This window comes from Aquarana catesbeiana, linkage group LG06 (genome assembly GCF_042186555.1).
Source record: "Aquarana catesbeiana isolate 2022-GZ linkage group LG06, ASM4218655v1, whole genome shotgun sequence".
Lineage (NCBI taxonomy): Eukaryota > Metazoa > Chordata > Amphibia > Anura > Ranidae > Aquarana > Aquarana catesbeiana.
This window is the reverse complement of record NC_133329.1, coordinates 141,289,504-141,308,512: the sequence shown is the minus strand read 5'-3', so window position 1 is coordinate 141,308,512 and position 19,009 is coordinate 141,289,504. Positions and strand designations below refer to the sequence as shown.

General features: G+C 42.0%; 1 protein-coding gene across 3 annotated transcripts in view; it reads left to right on the top strand.

The window, feature by feature from the left end:
* TRRAP (transformation/transcription domain associated protein) overlaps positions 1–18,522 on the top strand; it is a 242,519-nt gene extending 223,997 nt beyond the window's left edge. For all 3 annotated transcript variants that reach the window (XM_073590992.1, XM_073590991.1, XM_073590990.1), the window contains 4 exons: positions 1,382–1,566; positions 6,776–6,979; positions 11,264–11,458; positions 17,034–18,522. In XM_073590992.1, the coding sequence (XP_073447093.1) occupies positions 1,382–1,566; positions 6,776–6,979; positions 11,264–11,458; positions 17,034–17,318 (869 nt within the window). In that variant the 3' untranslated portion in view covers positions 17,319–18,522. The remainder of the gene's footprint in view (positions 1–1,381; positions 1,567–6,775; positions 6,980–11,263; positions 11,459–17,033) is intronic.
* The last annotated feature ends 487 nt before the right edge of the window (positions 18,523–19,009 follow it).

Here is a 19,009-nt window from a genome sequence, read left to right as displayed (position 1 = left end):
AGGGAGCGGGCGCGTGTGCGTCTATGTACCTGGCGTGTGTGTGTCTATGTACCTGGCTTGCTGCGGGGGCCCTCAGAGAAAGAATGAGCAAGACAGCACCAGCGGGGACTAAAAAAGAGGTAAGGGACCCCTCTGTGCAATATCATTGCACAGAGCAGGTGGGTATAAGTTTTTTTTTTTTTTTTTTTTTTTTTACACTTTAATAAAAATAGCTTTCACTATCTTGCTAAACCTCGTTACTTATTTTGTGCAATGGCGTTGTGCTTTTATCACATGTCCTGATGGCATTATGAGAATTACAGTATAAACCATATACATAGTGAGTAACCATATGCATATTGGCATAAGAGTACAAATGTGAAGCTTTTTAATGCTTTGCAATGGATATAATGTGTATAAATACTTGTGTTAGTCAGACGAATTTTCCTTTTTGCATTGTTAACACACCTAATGACTGCTACAATACACAAACTTTTATAGTTGGGTGCCATTGTCCTAAACTACAATCTGGTTTACCAGTGATAAAGGTTGTCAGGAAAGAGTAGTTCATCTTATCAAGGGGGCCATTAGGTGATCAATAGCTTTCAGCTCCCACGATAAAACCAGACCAAGGTCTGTCGCAAATTCTCATAAAATTGATTTTAGGGCTCAGGCTTTACTTGCCGGGCCGTAGAATTCAGTGCTGATATCTACACTAAGGCCTTGTACATACAGGTGTCGGTAAGTGAAAGAGCAGTGTGTACACCAAGCTTTTACAAGGTATTTGCAAAATTTACAGTAAGCTTTAAGCAGATTTGTTAAAGATTCTAATGCAAACTTTGTTCATGTATGACTGCTAGACAGAAGTCCTAATGAGAGTGCTGACTGTCATTTTTAAACAAGCTGTTAGCAATCTTTTAAGTAGTGCTTAAGCTTACTGACAGCTTTGGGGAGCATTGACCTCTTTTTCTCTGGCCATATCAAAGTGCTTAGGCCTGGTGGCAGCTATATCCCAGCACTGTCACAGGGGTGAAGGTCACATACTTGGAAGGGCCAGGTGTTGCCAATTGCTGAGGAGTAAGAAGTGGGGGTGGTAAGTGTAAGAGGGTCCAGAAGCCTACCTCATGTGATTCACCAGAAAGGAAAAGAGTTGAACATGACTTTGCTGGTGTTTAATGGAGACTATGAAAGATAAATTATGTCATATAGCTAAAATATGAAATGGTTGTGAATGCCATGTTGAGTGCTCGGTGCCTCCGTCTGCTAATTTCTTGGTCAGACAGATATTTACACAATGGTGTTATGGCTTTCCCTGTCTGCATTACTTTCCTGTTGCATTAATCAATTTCCCTCTCTTCCCTTTTTTATTTTATTCATTCCCTCTCCAAACAATAATTTCCAGTCCCCCGTGTTGTGGCCGTCTCACCGCAGATGCGTCTGGTTGAAGACAATCCCTCTTCTCTCTCCTTGGTGGAGATCTATAAGCAGCGCTGTGCCAAGAAAGGCATCGAGCATGACAACCCTATTTCACGTTACTATGACAGATTGGCTACAGTTCAAGCGCGAGGGACTCAAGCCAGTCATCAGGTACGGAATCTTTGATTAATGAATTTGGAAGGTGCACTGTAGAGGCATTCTACACCCTGATCTGGTTTAATCATCCTGCAGTATCCATTTTCATGCAAGTATGTCATTCCAGTGTAAATGAGATCAGCCCAAGATGATTATATGCTTATTCATCTTGAGCAGCTGAACAGGGCTTTTGATGTGCACATGGTGATCTGCTATATGAAAAGATACATTTTCTGCATATGTGCCTTATATGCTTTTAGCTTCTTCTGTTTCCTGTAGAGATTTGTTTAGTTTGCTGTTCTTAAAGTGAACCTGTTGACCTTTACTATTTTGTACCCAAAAGTGCTGCCATTAGGGAGATGACAAGGTGCTCAGTATTACCTCTGGTCCAAAAAATCCTCCTTGGTGCCCTTTTGCGAATACTTACACTTTGCTGTGAAGCCCAAACTGGAGGCATAAACCATGCATATCTGCATTATTTATCACAGCTTCCTGTCTGAGACCCTATTGGCCAGAAAAAAAAAAAATTATTTCTGTCTGCATTGCTGTTGGCGTTTTTCTTAAATCTTTTTGGTCTTTCTCATACGTGACATTAGCTGTAACCATAATCTATTCCTTTTGTGTATTTTCTGCTCCTTCTGCTTGCCAAACTGTATTAAAGGATAAGGGCCATTTCACATTATATGCGGTAACCAGATGCTTTACCACATAGTAAAGCATCTGTCACCGCAGGAACACACAGGAAACAATTGTTTCCTATTTGTCCCACTCACACTGCAACGTGGCCTAGTACTGCGCTGCAGCATGCTATGATAAAATTCTGCATATCGAAAACATGCTGTGATAAAATGCTGCATTTTATTGCAGCGCACTGCCCCGAATTGCACTGCAATATCAGGCAGCACGGTGTCTGACATTGCAGTGAATGAAGTGTATGTTTTGTACACTTAAAATAGTTATTACAAAAAAAAGGGAATAGTGGGATGCGATTATTTGTGCATCACACTGCCCCCTAGTGCTAACGCAGAGCTGCCGGAGCCGTGAATCGCTTGGGCTGCTCTGCGATTTCACAGAGGAGCAGTGTGAACTGGCCCCAAGTCCACCCTTCCATTCCACAAACGAATACTTACCTTGCTGCGTCTGCGCATTTGTGCCCTATAGACTTCTATGGGGTTGTGTCCTGAGGCCAGAGTTAATTGAGACAGTCCCATAGAAAGTCTGTGAGTCTGTAATGTGCAGGACTCAGGACACAGAAGACGTAGATGGGTTTAAATAAACAGCAGAACCGCTACTATTGAATCGAGGTAAGTGTGCCTGTTTTAAAATGCACTTTTCCTTTAAGGATTAGTATTCTTGAACAGATTCAGCTCTGCATACATTGCATAATAATCAATAGCCTCTGGTGAGTCATCAGACCTTGTGGATTAATATAACAGAAGTCTTTAAGTCCAATAAGGAAAGCAGTTTCCATAATTTAAGTAAATGGAAAAAGTAAAAGAAAAAAATGGCTTCCAGTACACAAGATTTTTTTCACCTACTATGGTTCTGAGTACTAAGAGCATCAGCCCTGCGGAGTATACATTATTGGCATGACAATAAATCTGAGCAATTTATAAATCAAATTCATGCACTGAGAACTCAAATACTGAGCACAGTTTGGTCACTCAAGGTGAAGTGCTATATGAAGTACTGTTCCATAATGGTTCGAACAAGGGCATATGGCATACATGGAATAGTTTAAGTAGACCTTTTTCTTTCTCGTACATCACGGGACACAGGGTCTCAGTAATTAATGATGGGTTATATAGGGTATCACTAGGTGATTGGACACTGGCACACCCTAGACAGGAAGTTCAACCCCCTATATAACCCCTCCACTTACTGGGAGTACCTCAGTTTTTTTCGCCAGTGTCTTAGGTGTTGGTCACGAGTAAAGTTGTGCTGAGCTCCGCTGGAATATCCTGCACTGGGGAAAGCCATGCAACCGGATTCATTCAAGGTGTCTTTTCCAGGCTGAGTTGGATGGTACCCAGGCCTCGTGTTCGAAGAAACAAGGTTTTACCTGTAACGCTTTTCTTTTTAGAGAGCTGGACCCCGGGATCCAGTATTTGTTTTTTTCAGCCATGTTCCTGGCGGGGTGCTTTACAGGCCCAGAACTGCGGATTCCCCTATACAAAGGGGGCCCCAGTCTCTGAAGGGTTTTTTCTAAACGGAGCCCATTGTGAGAGGTGAAGATTGGGTCTGTTACACATAACCCTGCAGCTGGATAAGGTAAGGGAGACTCCTTGCAGGGATTCTCCCCCCATGGCTTAGGTTAAGGCACAGGAAAGTGGTAGTATACCGCACCGCCCGTCGCCATTACAACGGCTTCCCATCCACCGGCCCTCCTCTCTCCTCCACCCCAGCCTCCCCTCCATGCTTGTTCCGAGGATCGGAGCCTCGGCTCGCGTTGGAAAGCGGTCTTATTTTAAAAGGCGAGGGGGGCAGATCGTTAACGCGACGTCGGCGTGGTTAGGCGCCCACATCGTAGGCTACACACAAGCTATAAAGTGCACTCTTTTTCAGATGCACACGACTTATGGAGGGACACAGAGAAGATGGGTACATGTGAGTGTGGGACGCAACATTTACTTAGGCACCAGTCTGAGACTTGGTAGCAGCAGCAGTTGCTGAACTACATTGCTCAGCAGTCAGTGCATTCTGGTAGTACCTCTGCCTTTGTTGCTTGGCACTATGGGCAGAAGAGGTACAAATACCCTGAAAAATAGGGGCTCTAAGGGATCTCCCTCATGCTCTGAGGACCCCCCTCTGCAGCACCTTCCCACCCTGAAGGACCTGGCCAGGGTGAGCCGTCGGGGTCAGGGGCTGCAACTGCTTCTGGCACTTCAGCCCCTGTAAACATTACTCAGGAGGTTTTTTTTCCTCAACCATAAATGGATTAGAGGAAAGACTAGTGGCCTTAATCACATCTTCACTCAGTGGAAGAAAACACATTAGGTCCCCCTCTGCCACCCAGGACCCTCAAACAGAGGAACTCTGGGGGAAAAAGAAGAGGAATCCCCCACAGAGGACCGGGATGAAACTGAGGACTCCTCTTCTGAGGAATCAAGTGGAGAAGGGCCCTCTTCAACTTGGTGGTGCAAATTCTTTCTGGATTGGTCCGCTCCACATTTAAGTTACCCGTATCTGAGTCAGTTGAAGAACCCTCCTCTTGTTTGGGTTCACTGAAGCCTCCTCAAACTACACATGCCTTTCCGGTTCATGGTTTACTGGAAAAAGCTTATTTATTCTGAGTGGGATCACCCAGATAAACATTTTTTCCCTCCTAAAAAGTTTTCAACACTGTATTCTATGGAAGAAAAATTGACAAAGATGTGGGGTATACCGGCAATTGATGCTGCCATATCCACCGTAAATAAAAATCTGACTTGTCCTGTTAAAGCTCAGATGCTTAGGGATCCAACTGATAAGAAATTGGAATTCCTGTTAAAAAACGTTTTCTCCTTGGCAGGTTCAGTGGCTCAACCTGCAGTGGCAGGAATCGGAGTTTGTCAATACTTGAGAGACCATGTTAAACAGGTGCTCAGTTTTACCTGAACAGCAAGCCCGGGGGGTTGGCCAACCTACCAGCGGCTTTGTGTTTTGCAGTTGATGCAATCAGAGATCCTATCCTCCAGACCTCTTGCCTTACGCTTGGGTTGGTGCATATGCGTAGAATCTGGTTGAAAAATTGGTCAGCCGAATCACCATGTAAGAAGCTTCGGGGAGGATTTGGACAATTATATCCAAAAGATCTCTAGTGGGAAAAGCACCCTCTTGCCAGTTAAGAACTCCAAAGACATGCTGGTAGGTTAATTGGCTTCTGTTCAAAATTGGCCCTAGTATATGCATGTGAGTTGGGGACCTTGGATTGTGGGCTCATTGAGGGTAGGGACCAATGTGGGTGTACGATGTATGTGCAGAGTGCTGCGTGAATTGGCGGCACCATATGGGTACCTTAAATAAAAATAGGGATGATTGTAGACAAGTACCCACACTCACTCAGGTTGAACTGGATGGACTGCTGTCTGTTTATTCAACCTTACTAACTATGTAAATATGTAAGAAACGTCCCTCTTTTAAACATGCTCTTTCCCCAGTGCCAGGAGCATCAGCCTCCAGGCAGTCGCAACGGCCTCCTCCATCAGGCTCAAGAATTAAATCTGAATTAACCCCAGGGACAAAAAGTCCTGGGGGAGGAAGTCTACAAGACAAAACGTTAAAGCCTCTTATGAAGGGGCAGTATCTGCATTTTGAAGTAGGAAAACGCCACTTTCAGTTTGTAGCTCTGCTTTTCGGGCTAGCTACTGCACCTCGGGTGTTTACAAAGATCTTGGCCCCTCCTCTGGCCAGAGTAAGGGCTCAAGGTAGAACGGTTATAGCGTACGTAGACGACATGCTCTTGATAGACTGGTCGGTAGTGGTGGGGCTCTCATTCTGAGATGATGTCATATGACGTTCCTGGAACACGGCGCAACCCCGATATCGCCGCGGCTCTTTGCCGCAGCCGACTACATTTAAACAAGGAAGTGCCATTTATCGGCTCTCCTCGCCTCACACTGACAGTCTGCGCTGCATATCAGTGCTGCATATCCGTGCACATCAGTAAAGGAGAAAAATTACTTATTTTTATTACAATAAAATTTTCTGACAGAAACTTTAAAAAAAATATATTTTTGGTATTGGTATTTTTTCGTTTTTTAGCAAAAAATAAAAAACCCAGTGGTGATTTAATACCACCAAAAGAAAGCTTAAAAATTCATATGGGTACAGAGTTGCATGACCGCGCAATTGTCATTCAAAGTGCAACATCGTTGAAAGCTGAAAAATGGCCTGGACAGGAAGGAGGTGAAAGTGCCCAGTATTGAAGTGGGTAATTGGTACAGTTTTCATCCAAACATTCAATACAAATACATTACAACGCATTACATCACTTATACATTTTTGTTCTGTCGTACAAGAATTCTGGGAGCTTTTAGTAACCTCTTAATTTTTGATATGAGACTAGCATGCAAACAATCTCACCAAATCTAATCTCATTGTGTGTACCAGGCATAAGTCATAATCAACTGGTCAGTTGCAAAACCTAAATGATAAAATGATACTAAATCTAAATTCTACTAAACAAGACTAAATGATAAAGCTGGTGGTAATTTATTAGTCTTATTTTTTTTATTTGCTGCAGGTTCTGCGTGACATCCTGAAAGAGGTGCAGAGTAACATGGTTCCACGAAGCATGCTGAAGGAGTGGGCTTTACACACGTTCCCCAACGCCACCGACTACTGGACCTTCAGAAAGATGTTTACCATCCAGCTAGCTTTGATCGGCTTTGCAGAATTTGTCTTTCATTTGAACAGGCTGAATCCAGAGATGCTGCAGATTGCACAGGTGTGTGGAGTATTTGAAGAAGCAGAAAATCTTCTGCTGTTGATCAAACCACTCATGCTGAACATAACTGTACAAATCCTCCTATAATTGCACAGCGGACTTAACTGTTCCTGCTCCAGCTGCTCGTCTACCCGCTCCACAGTTAGATTCTTATGTTTGTGTAGTACTTAGACAACATTTCAGCTTAACCATTTATCCCAATGTTCTAACCGCATACTGAAGAAGCAGAAAGCGCAGTAGCTCACTATTCTGTTATTACAGCGACTGGAAAATGCTCTGGCAAAATCCCATATCTTGTTAAAGGATCAGTGAATGTGAATTACAAGCTAGTTTATCTCAGGAATCCCAGAGAAGAATCCTGCCAACTGTCACTTTTTTAAGCCTCCTTAAATAGTTTTCTGTTCAGGTAGGGTTCCCTAACCCCCCCCCCCCCCCCCCCCACCACACACACACACACACACACACACACACACACACACACACACTTTTTTTACTGCCATGCACAATCTTTTTGCTTCACCACACATGGCAAAATGTTCTTTTTAGGCCTGAAGATTAGTTAAAACCCCCAGACATGATATATTTTCTGAAAGGGGGAAACCATGGAGAATGAAATGGTGAATTGCAATTTTTTTATGTCACACGATTGCACAACTTTATCAAACCCAGATTTCTAGTAAAAAAAAAAAAAAAAAAAACAAATAGTTAATTTAGTGCACACAAACACATACCCATTTTTTGGTAACATTTAAATGGGTGAGGTTACTTTGAGTAAATGGATTTTGAATATGTTGGGCCTTAGAATTTCTTGTTGCTGTGAAAGGGCAATAAACTCTGATACCAAAAACTATCCATAGGCAACTCTTTAAAAGGATTTACAGGTAATCAGTTTAGCGTTAACTGTAAATGAGAGTCCTAGAATTATTGATCTCATGGTAATTTGCTGTCTACAGCAGCCAAGGAATAACCACTCCTGAAACCAGAAGTCATGAGACGCTTGTCATGTATGTTTCATTCAGTGTAGAGACGACCAAGAAACAGATGTTTGTGCTGACACCCACCATAGCCGTCATGGGCTCCATACGTTACCAAACCCACACACGGTTTGTGTTCAGAGACACGCACCTGCTCGGCTGTTGAATTGGGACCAATGGCTGTGTACGTGCAGCCACTGCCTCCCACTAGACATGAATGGGGCAGCCTGCACATGGATGCAGGGAACACCTTTGCATCACATGCGGGCAAAGACAGCCCTTTGCACAGGCGTACGCTTAACTACACCCATGTGAATCGGGCCTTACTAACAGCACTGTGTAATGTAGTAGAAAGTAATTGACAGATACATTGAAGTACTCATGCTAGCTTTGTGTAAAAATGTATTTGTTTTAATGAAGGTCATAACTTAATGGGGTAGTGACTTTTTAGAAATCTGTCTGGAGTTCAGCCTTGAAACCAAGGTGTTTTTTATATATATATATATATATATATATATATATATATATATATATATATATATATATATATATATATATATATATATATATATATATATATATTAGTAGGGAGTGAGCTTCCTGTGCAGCAATTTAGCAGGAAAAAAATGATTGACTCTCATTTCTTGTCTTGGATTGCTTCCAGTAGCCTATTACTTAAGTGGATAACAAATATCCCAATTTCTGTCCAGTAATTTTACCTCATAACCTGCATAGTCTCTCCAAGGAACAACCACTGTAGACTGCAATCCTATATATATAAAAGGGGATCTTATATTTCAGTTTTATTTTCTAATCTTTGAAAGGAAAAGACAGCTGGGAAATGATAGTCCTATTTCCATCAAAGGTGTACAGTATAATGAAATCCATGCTCCACTACACACAAGTATGTTCTTTACACAGTAGCCTGTCACAAAGGAATTCAAAGCCTTATGTAGGCAAGTAGCCATGCTTAGGCTCCCCATTTAAATAAGGAGTGGACTATACTATCTGCTGTACACTGCAAAGTTACTCAAATATATAAAACGCATAAATTGCAGGGCCGTGCATCTTTTTTTTTCCTTCAATAATTTTAACTGTGCTCTGCTTGTTCTAGAGTTTCACAGCAAGCAGAATGCAGGGAGCAGATGAAGAACTTCTCTGATTCATTAACTTGTGTGTGTGTAAATTTTTCGTTGAGCTATTGAGATCTGTAAACAGGAGGTATGGAGAAACTGGAAAACATGTGAAGAGGCGCATAAAGCTCCTCCTGCTGTCTGGATGTGGTGATACAAAATATTAACAGAAAATGTTTCATATTTTCTTGACTAAAAACAATAATTGGGTGGTAATATATCATTAATTGGAGCAGCCGTGTGCGTTACAACTAATCAGCTTCTTAGGCTTTGGTTGCTGTGTATAGCTGCTCCAGTTTTAATAAATTGTGTTTAGTCCTGAAATTAATAGAGAGATGTGAACAAAGCTTTCATGCATTCCCTATATCCATACATACAAACCTGGTATAAGGAATGCTTACGTATAAGATTAAAAAAAAATATGGAACTTAGTGGGTAGCCAACATCTGTGTATGATTGTTGTTTTGATTATTCTTCAACATCGCATGATTTTTCAAACCTATTATTGCCAATTTTTAGCAAACCTGCATTAAAGTTATGCATTGAAGTGCATTATATTACCAAAGTATTGGGGTGCCTGCTTTTACACACACATGAACTTTAATGGCATCCCAGTCTTAGTCCGTAGGGTTCAATATTGAATTGGCCCACCCTTTTCAGCTATAACAGCTTCAACTCAGGGAACGCTGTCCACAAGATTTAGGAGTCTGTCTATGGGAATGTTTGACCATTCTTTCAGAAGCGCAGGTTGTTTTTCAGGGGTTGGGCTTGCCCCTTAATTCCAGTGAAGGGAACTTTTAAGGCGTCAGCATACCAAGACATTTTGGACAATTTCATGCTCCAAACTTTGTGGGAACAGTTTTGTGATGGCCCCTTCCTGGTCCAACATGACTGCACACCAGTGCAAAACAAGGTCCATAAAGAAATAAATAAGCGAGTTTGGGGTGGAGGAACTTGACTGGGCCTGCCTCAACCCTACCTCAACCAGATAGAACACCTTTGGGATGAATTAGAGCAGAGACTGCGAGCCAGGCCTTCTCATCCAACATCAGTGCCTGACCTCACAAATGCGCTTCTGGAACAATGGTCAAACATTCCCATAGACACACTCCTAAACCTTGTGGACAGCCTTCCCAGAAGAGTTAAAGCTGTTATAGCTGCAAAGGGTGGGCCAACTCAATATTGTACCCTATGGACAAAGACTGGGATGCCATTAAAGTTCATGTGCGTGTAAAGGCAGGCGTCCTAATACTTTTGGCAATATAGTGTATATCTAAACCTGTAAACAAAAATATGTTATGCAGCGAGGCAGCCATTGGATATGGTGTCTGTATTGATTTCCTTTTTTGTTTTTTCTCCTTAACATAAGTGGGTAGGTGTTCTGTAGCTGTAATGCCCCGTACACACGGTCGGATTTTCCGACAGAAAATGTGTGATAGGACCTTGTTGTCAGAAATTCCGACAGTGTGTGGGCTCCATCACACATTTTCCATCGGATTTTCCGACACACAAAGTCTGAGAGCAGGCTATAAAATTTTCCGACAACAAAATCCGTTGTCAGAATTTCCGATCGTGTGTACACAAATCCGACGGACAAAGTACCACCCATGCTCAGAATAAATAAAGAGATGAAAGCTATTGGCCACTGCCCCGTTTATAGTCCCGACGTAGGTGTTTTACGTCACCGCGTTCAGAATGATCGTATTTTCCTACAACTTTGTGTGACCGTGTGTATGCAAGACAAGTTTGAGCCAACATCCGTCGGAAAAAATCCTAGGATTTTGTTGTCGGAATGTCTGAACAAAGTCCGACCGTGTGTAAGGGGCATAACACTTTTTCTGATAACATGGTTTGAAATAATACTCCATAGAGCAACAATCAGTACAAGATTTCTGGCTGGATAAAAAGATTTAGTTTTTTTTTTGACTTCTCGAATAGATCTAGCAAAAAGCTTTCGAATGGTATAGTTATACAGACCAAAAGGAAAGCAAATACGAAAAGTTTATTGTTGGCGTTTATATACCGTACTGTTTTTGTTTTGTTTTTTTTTTATATTAATTTGTAAAATTGTTTTGGATATTTTTATTTCCAGCTACCTCTCTTCACTGTAAGTATTTGTTATTGCAGCATTTAATCCAGATGTTTAATTTTCTTTTGAATATTTTCCTTTTCTATAGGATACCGGCAAGCTAAACGTGGCCTACTTTCGGTTTGATATCAATGATGCTACAGGAGATCTGGACGCCAACCGTCCTGTCCCATTTCGACTAACCCCAAACATTTCTGAGTTTCTCACTACAATTGGCGTGTCGGGACCACTGACTGCTTCCATGATTGCTGTGGCTCGGTGCTTTGCACAGCCCAATTTTAAGGTATGTTTAAGAGGCCACAATTGTAAACGTAAATACGATTAGCAGTATACAATTTTGGGCTGGAGATTATTTTTTTTCACTTTTATCGTTCTGGTGGTGGGTGCGTTGGTGTGAAAATCATGTCGCATGACAGCAGCACAATAGGACAATACATGCACACCAGCTCCATCCAGTCAAAACAATGTCCTTTCAGTGAATGGATCAGTTTTTTCTACTATTTTTTAGTTCAGAGCGTGCGTGTATGTGTCTGTTCATATTCAGACTTTGAACAAAGACATGCTGAAGATTCTGAACACACATTGACCTCTCTTCTCCCCATCTTCAAATGCAAAATTATCTTTAAGATATAGCTCCTCTAAAGAACAGAAACAATATTCGGCTATATCAGCACAGTCGATTTTTTTTTAATTAAAGCAGATTGCCATAGACAACATCATCTGTCAGCATTATACGGTGGTTTCTTGTTTCTTGTTGAATTCATTTTTATTAAAAGGAAGAATGCTAAATGTAGCTGTTGGATTTGATCTCATTTCACCCAGCTAAAGACTCCCATCTGCTGGAATGAGGCATGCTGAAGGATTCGGCTTGTATACAATTTGGTTTTGTCCAATTCACAGAACCACCCAGTCCTACCAACTGCTTATATTTCCTGCCAAAATCATAGTTGCTGCTTTCCAAAAGTGTAATTTTGAATTTCCTGATGGCGAGTTACTTGAGCAGGTTACAGAGTTATTGTGCATGAAAGCCTCGAGCCCATTTCATCTACAGGCAACTGCTGTTGCATGATAAAGCTGGCACCCTTCAGTGTGCTCGTGCACAGTTCTAGTGCCTTAGGAACCTGAGAACTGATCACTTCTACTATGCAAATATTGACTATAACTAGGAAGTCTGTACTTGACCCTTCAATGCCTGCAGACCCTTTTTGCTCAGTGAGGCCCTCATCACATTGCCATAACAGTACAGTGATGTGGAAGGAGGTAGAGCCAGGCTTCAGCTTCCTGGCTTAAGTTGTCAATTGGAACAATTGGAAATACAACTGAGGAGTATGTGTAGTCAAAACAGAGCACCCACATTTAATACTGCGATGCCAGTTTATACAGGTCAACATGAGTATAGGCAGTTGAATTGTTCGTGCAGTAAAAGAAAAGGTTATGTGTTTCAATGCTCTGCAACACATGAGGAAAAAAAAGCATCGCACTGTATGAAGAATGTCATCACAAAGCATATCAGCTGCATGTCCGCACATATGCAGTGATAGGTGTGCTGTAGTATCAACCTAACCCTTCAAAGCAAAGCATGGGTATTCCTTTTTTGTGTTTTTTTTTTTTTTTTTTTAGACTCATACTTACCTAGGTGGATGCAGATCTGATGCAGCATCTGTCCCCTGGGGGCTCGAAGACTGAGAACTGAGCAATCGAACACCGATGATCGCTTGATTCTCAGAGCTCCCTGAACAGAGAGCTGGTGACGGTCAGTCACCGTTCTCTGCTCTGTGCCCCCTGGATCGCTGGGCTGTGAAGGGGTGGGAGTCGCTGGCTCAGGCTCTCAGCAGCTTGGTGAGAGGCTGAGCCAGGTGCTGGTCCAGGCTGGTATATGGTCGCGATCTTTCCCCAGCCTGGACCGGTAATGTGACCTCAGCCAACAGTGGGATTCAGCCCGCTGTCAGCTGAAAACAGGTCACAGGAGTGCACTCCTGTGATCCACATGAGAAGTATAGCCAAACAAGCTTTGGCTGTACTTCTCCTTTAGAGCATATCTAACCCCAAAAAGTTAATATTTGCTCTGTTAAAAAAAATAGGTTGAAAGCATTTGATATTTTTAGGAAAAAAAATCTGCTGATCCGGCCAGAAATCTCTGGCTCTGCAGCGCCCAAATCACTCTTACATGAAAGCTGATTGCCAACACTAAATAACAGTACCAGGATGTAGTCGTGTTTGCTGTCCAGGACATGTACCGTATATACAGCAAGTGGGTGAAGTGGTTGTAAACCTGAAATCTGCACAAAGCACATATTTCTATACGTGTTTACTTCCCTCTATCCAAAAGCAGTTTGAATCTTCTCTGCTATGAGCATCAGTCACTTCTGACAGGTTTTCCCGATAGCAAGAGATAAAAAGGTGATGGAGGGGGGGGGGGAGATTCCTCACACGGCACGTGATTCATATCCTCAGCTGTACATTCTGTTGTACAGTGTGTAATTTCAGCTCCCAACCCCTGCTTTGTGAGTCTGTGAAAATTATTTTTTTTATCCGAGTTATACAAGGCTGTACAGGGAAAATGGCTATAGATAAACCGGTTCCATTTCTCTTTATCATCTGAGGCCAGACACGTCAGTGGGTATATGCAAGAGTTTACAACCACTCAGTAATGCACAATGGCCAAATGATAGCTCTATTGTTCTGGAAGGGTGTCTATGGACATCGTCCCAGAACACACCTCCTGCACGCCCTGTGATGGCTGTGTCCTTTGGACACAGCTGATCATAGATCGAGGTAAAGGGCTAATCACAGCGGCCCCTTACCATGTGTTCAGCTGTGTTCAATCACAGCTGATCACATGTAAACAAACTTGCTGGATATCGGGGTTCCTTTCCTCACACGCTGTCGGTGTGAGGAAAGGAGAGCCGATAAAGGGCAAGGCTGACAGAGCACATTTACACTGATAATCACAGCACTGATCTTCAGTTTCCTGATAATTAGTGCAGCCTCACCAGCACCGCCACATGAGCGCACATCAGTGAAGAAGAAAAATTACTTGCAAAATTTTATAATAAAAACTAAGAATTTTTTTTTCTTTCATTTTCGTTTTTTTTCTGTTTAGCAAAAAAAAAAAAAAAAACCCAGTGGTGATTAAATACCACCAAAAGAAAGCTTTATATGTCGCCAAAAGAATGATAACAATTTAATATGGGTACAGTTTCATGACCACCCAATTGTCATTCAAATGCGACAGATCTGAATGGTGAAAATTGACCTGGGCAGGAAGGGGGTGAAGTGCCCAGTATTGAAGTGCTTAAAGTTAACCAATGCTGAGAAAAATATGGATCCTTTGGTTGTTAATTTGGAAGATAGTAGTTGCTTGGTAGTCTGCTTTTATCACTGTGAGTCAAAGACATGAAGCAAGCATACAAAAACTCAACACCTGATCAGTACATTTGTGCTGGATTGGTGACTCATAGGGTTTTAAAGCTATTTAAGTACAGGTTTCTTTGAAATATTAGTGGCCTGGTTAGCATAGACCAGTGGTTCTCAACCTGGGGGTCGGGACCCCCTCGGGGGTCAAATGATGATTTGCCAGGGGTCACCGAATCCTGGGCGGTTCCTGAAGCCTGCACTGCTCTCCCAGCCTTTATGCGGCAGCCAAGCAGGGCTGTCCCTGGAGCCTGTGACCGCTCAGTTGGGCTGTTCCTGGAGCCTGTGGCCGCCCACTCAGCCTCTTCGCAGCCACCCATTCAGTTCACGGCATGGCTGGGGGGGCAGAGACTAGAGGTCAGCTGACTGGTGAGGAATGTGAAGTGGGAGGGGCTGGAGGAGTCCATCTCCTGATTTCGCCATGGGTGTCACTGCTACGAGACACCACAAAGTCGGAGACACAGCGAGTAACACTACCTGTGATTATAGTTGCCATTAAAAGTCCACACTACAGTGCTCAGATGACCTTGCTCAAGAGCACCTAAGTTGGCTGATCAGAACTCCCCCCAGCACTGCCACTGATCCCAACTCCCCGTCAGCACTGCCACTCATCCCATTCCCCCCACTCCCCCACCAAGGAGTAAGAGAAGGAATAAAAATAGAGCATACATATAAGGGAGAGAAAAGGAGGGGGAGGAACAAAGAAAAAAGGGAGAGAAAGAGAAAACAAGAAAGACGGCTAGAGAGAGGGATAGGGAAAAAAAGCAATTAGGAAAGAGAGAGATAAAAGGGAAAGAAAGGAGAACAAAGAGAGTGGTACATCCTAAAATGTACCATAAGGGGTTTTAATACTGTATGAGTGGAAGGGTCTCAGGGAGCACTAAATATCTGCGGGTTAGTGGCGCAAATTACTTGTCTTGCCTTGGGTGCTGACAACCCACGCTACGAAAATCATTTTACTGTTAGGGGTCCCCACAACTTGAGAAATTTTATCAAGGGGCCACGGCATTAGGAAGGTTGAGAAACACTGGCATAGACTGTGTTTTGGTTAACAAAAGAAACACACTTCCAGTGAAGCTTTTCTTACAGCTAATCGACTGTTCTCCTCCCTCAACTGCTTTTTTCTTCTCTAAATACAATAATACAGTAAAACCTTGGATTGCGAGCATAATTCGTTCCGGGAACATGCTTTTAATCCAAAGCACTCATATAGCAAAGTGAATTTCCCCATTAAGAAATAATGGAAACTCAGAGGATTCATTCCACAACCATTTATTCATAAGTCCTTCAGTTTATAGTCCATATAAAAAGATTACAGGGGGTCCCCGGGTTACAAACATGTTAGGGACTTTAGGTTTGTTCTTAAGTTGAATCTGTTTGTAAGTCGGAACAGGTACATTTTTTAAGTGTAGCTCCAGCCAAAAAAACTATTTTTAAGCTTTTTGGATAGCATAGGGAAGGGTTAACACCCCTGTAACATTTGTTTTGCTGTGTGTGCCCCTGTTCAGAAGATTTCACCTCCCTTTCTGTCCCAATGACAATTGGATTTTGAAAATTTTGGGTTGTTGTGGAAACAAGCCTTGGTGATAAAGCATCAGTGGAGGTACCTTTTCCCCATAATAGCTCTTACAGGAGTGAATTTCCCTTCCTAGGGGTAGATTTGCTCTCACTTCCTGTTGTCTCCTTCCGTTTGTAAGTAGGAGTCGTTTGTAAGTCGGATGTTTGTAAGTAGGGGACCCCCTGTATAGCAATGTGATTGGTTGTGTAACCATAAAATGTCCATCCACAAATGGAAGCCTCCACAAGGGCATTAGAAGCAAAATCCAGCAGGAGCTACAGAGTATAACAGAGAAGAGAGGCGCCTCTAAGTGTAGCAATATGGTTACAATTAAAGAAGGTACAACATTTAGTAACTCACATGGTTGATGATTAAAACAGGCACATTTAAGTATGCAGGCATTTGGGGTAAAGCTGTCCACATAGACCATCCTCTGCACTTCCGGCTGTCACCGCTGTCAGTCTGCAATCCTGACCGGGAGGACTACCCTGCAGTAGAGTGATCTAAAAGCCAGGCTTGAAGCGCTCGTGGAGTGCAGGGTAAATGGGATGATGTTGGTGGCGGTGCGGGGGATGGTCTATGTAAACAGCTTTACCCCGGATGTCTGCATATTTAGATGTGCCTTTTTTTAATCATCATCCATGTGAGTTGCTAAATGTTGTACCTTCATTAAATGTAACCATATTGCTACACTTCGAGCCACCTTTCTTCTCTTTCATACTCAGTTGTGACATGACGCTGCTTGTATATTAAGACATCACTTGTTTATCAAGTCAAAATGTATAAAAAAAAAAAACTTGCTTGTCTTGCAAAACACTCTCACACCAAGTTACTCTCAATCCAGGGTTTTACTGTATAATACATTCTTTTTTTTTTTTTTCATCAGGTTGACGGCATCCTAAAAACTGTACTGCGAGATGAAATAATCGCCTGGCACAAGAAAACACAAGAAGACACTTCTTCTCCGCTTTCGCCAGCTGGGCAGCCTGAGAACATGGACAGCCAGCAGCTTGTTTCTCTGGTGCAGAAAGCTGTCACAGCCATTATGTCGCGACTGCACAACCTGGCCCAGTTTGATGGTGGAGAGAGCAAAGTCAACACACTAGTAGCTGCTGCCAACAGCCTGGACAATTTGTGTCGTATGGACCCTGCATGGCACCCATGGTTATAAGGGAGCTTAGATTTATTTAAATTAAACTGTCTGTTTCTAAGCTAAAACAACGGTACTTGATCATGCTGTGCTATGAAAGTTCTTTTAAGCTGTGAAGGATGATTTTTGTTTAACTATGGTAGATGTGCCATATACCAGAGATATCCATAGCCTTTATAGACATAGACTTGCAATACTACCTTCGCCACTGCTGACCGTTCCTGAACAACTGAAAGACTCTGGGTAGATTATACGCAATTACAAGACGTGATGGGCTTTTGAAGGGGTAAGCTGTTGGCCTCTATGGAAGCTAATCATGTTTACAGAACATTTCTGCCTGTTGTCATTAAGTGGTATGCTTTTTACAAAGAGAATATTGATTTTCCTCAAGTTCAAACACATTTCAAAGCATTTAAAATAGCAGCTCTAGTGGATGAAAAACACAAAGGGACCCTGTACAGACATATAATGATTTTCTTCCTTTATTGTGTTGTAGCTTTATATGAACTAGAAAAAAAAGAACGGAGATGTAATATTTTATACTTTTTAAAACTGGCACATCTACAATGCTGTATCGGTTCTAGGCCAACATGGCTTTCATATGTTCTTTTTACAAAGACTGTTAAATACAGGCGGGTGGGTGTTCATTTTATTTTTATTTTTCCCAAATGTTAAGTTGGAGTGGGCTGTACAAAATAATATATCATGTATAGGTCTTTCTTTGTTACATAAAGTTCTCGAACAAAGCTGTATACTTCGAGCAGTAGGGATGATCCATGGAAACTGGGGCAAAGGAAACTGAAACAGAAAGGGATCTCTTGGGCATAGCAGCCAGCCAGGCTGAAATAGCAATGGCTAGTTGCTGTGGACAACAGCTTCACTTTAGCTCCAGTTTTCCCAAATCGGCTCTACCAAGCCTCCCGTTGAAGGAGCAAAGCCATCTGTTGTGAATGTACATTTATATCTAAGGAGCCACCGCTGGACCACATATAGAAGCAATTCAGGACTCTGGTGGACAAATGTGGAAACAGGTTATTTTTTTTTTGTGTTGCTTTATTTGAGAAGTTACTTTTTCAGATGATTGTATACCTTTGTAATTTTTAAGGAATGGCCGTGCTTCTGTCATTCTTCGCTACAAGCTGTTTTATAAATGCTCAGTATTAGGAGGACTGGTTCTTAAAAGTATTTGTACATCCATTTTCAAAATAAATATTTTGGAAAAGGCTTTTTGTCACCCTTATTGTTCAGTTATTTTTGATTGTGTGGAATATTTTTTGCACCTGTTTTGGGGGTGAAATGGTATGATCTTTTAGAACTTGTGTAAAAGCTAGAGCAATAGCAAATACCTCATTAATATTTCTGATCTAATACATACTGTACAAGCACAACCCTTGTACAGTTGCTTTTTCTTGCCTACTCATTTCTGGTTCGGACAGTTTCTCACCCCCTTACAGTCCAGGCCATTTTTCTGTTTTCAGCACAGTCAAACTTTGAATGACAATAACACTGTACCCAAAATAATTTTATCTATTTTTTTTAGGACAGAACTTCCTTTTGGTGGTATTGAATCACCACTGTTTTTTATATATATATATATATATATATATATATATATAAAAAAGTAAAACAGGGTTTTCTTAGTTTTTGTTATATTTTGAACATAATCTACCTTCATGAATTTAGGCCAAAATGTATTCTGCTACATTTTGTTT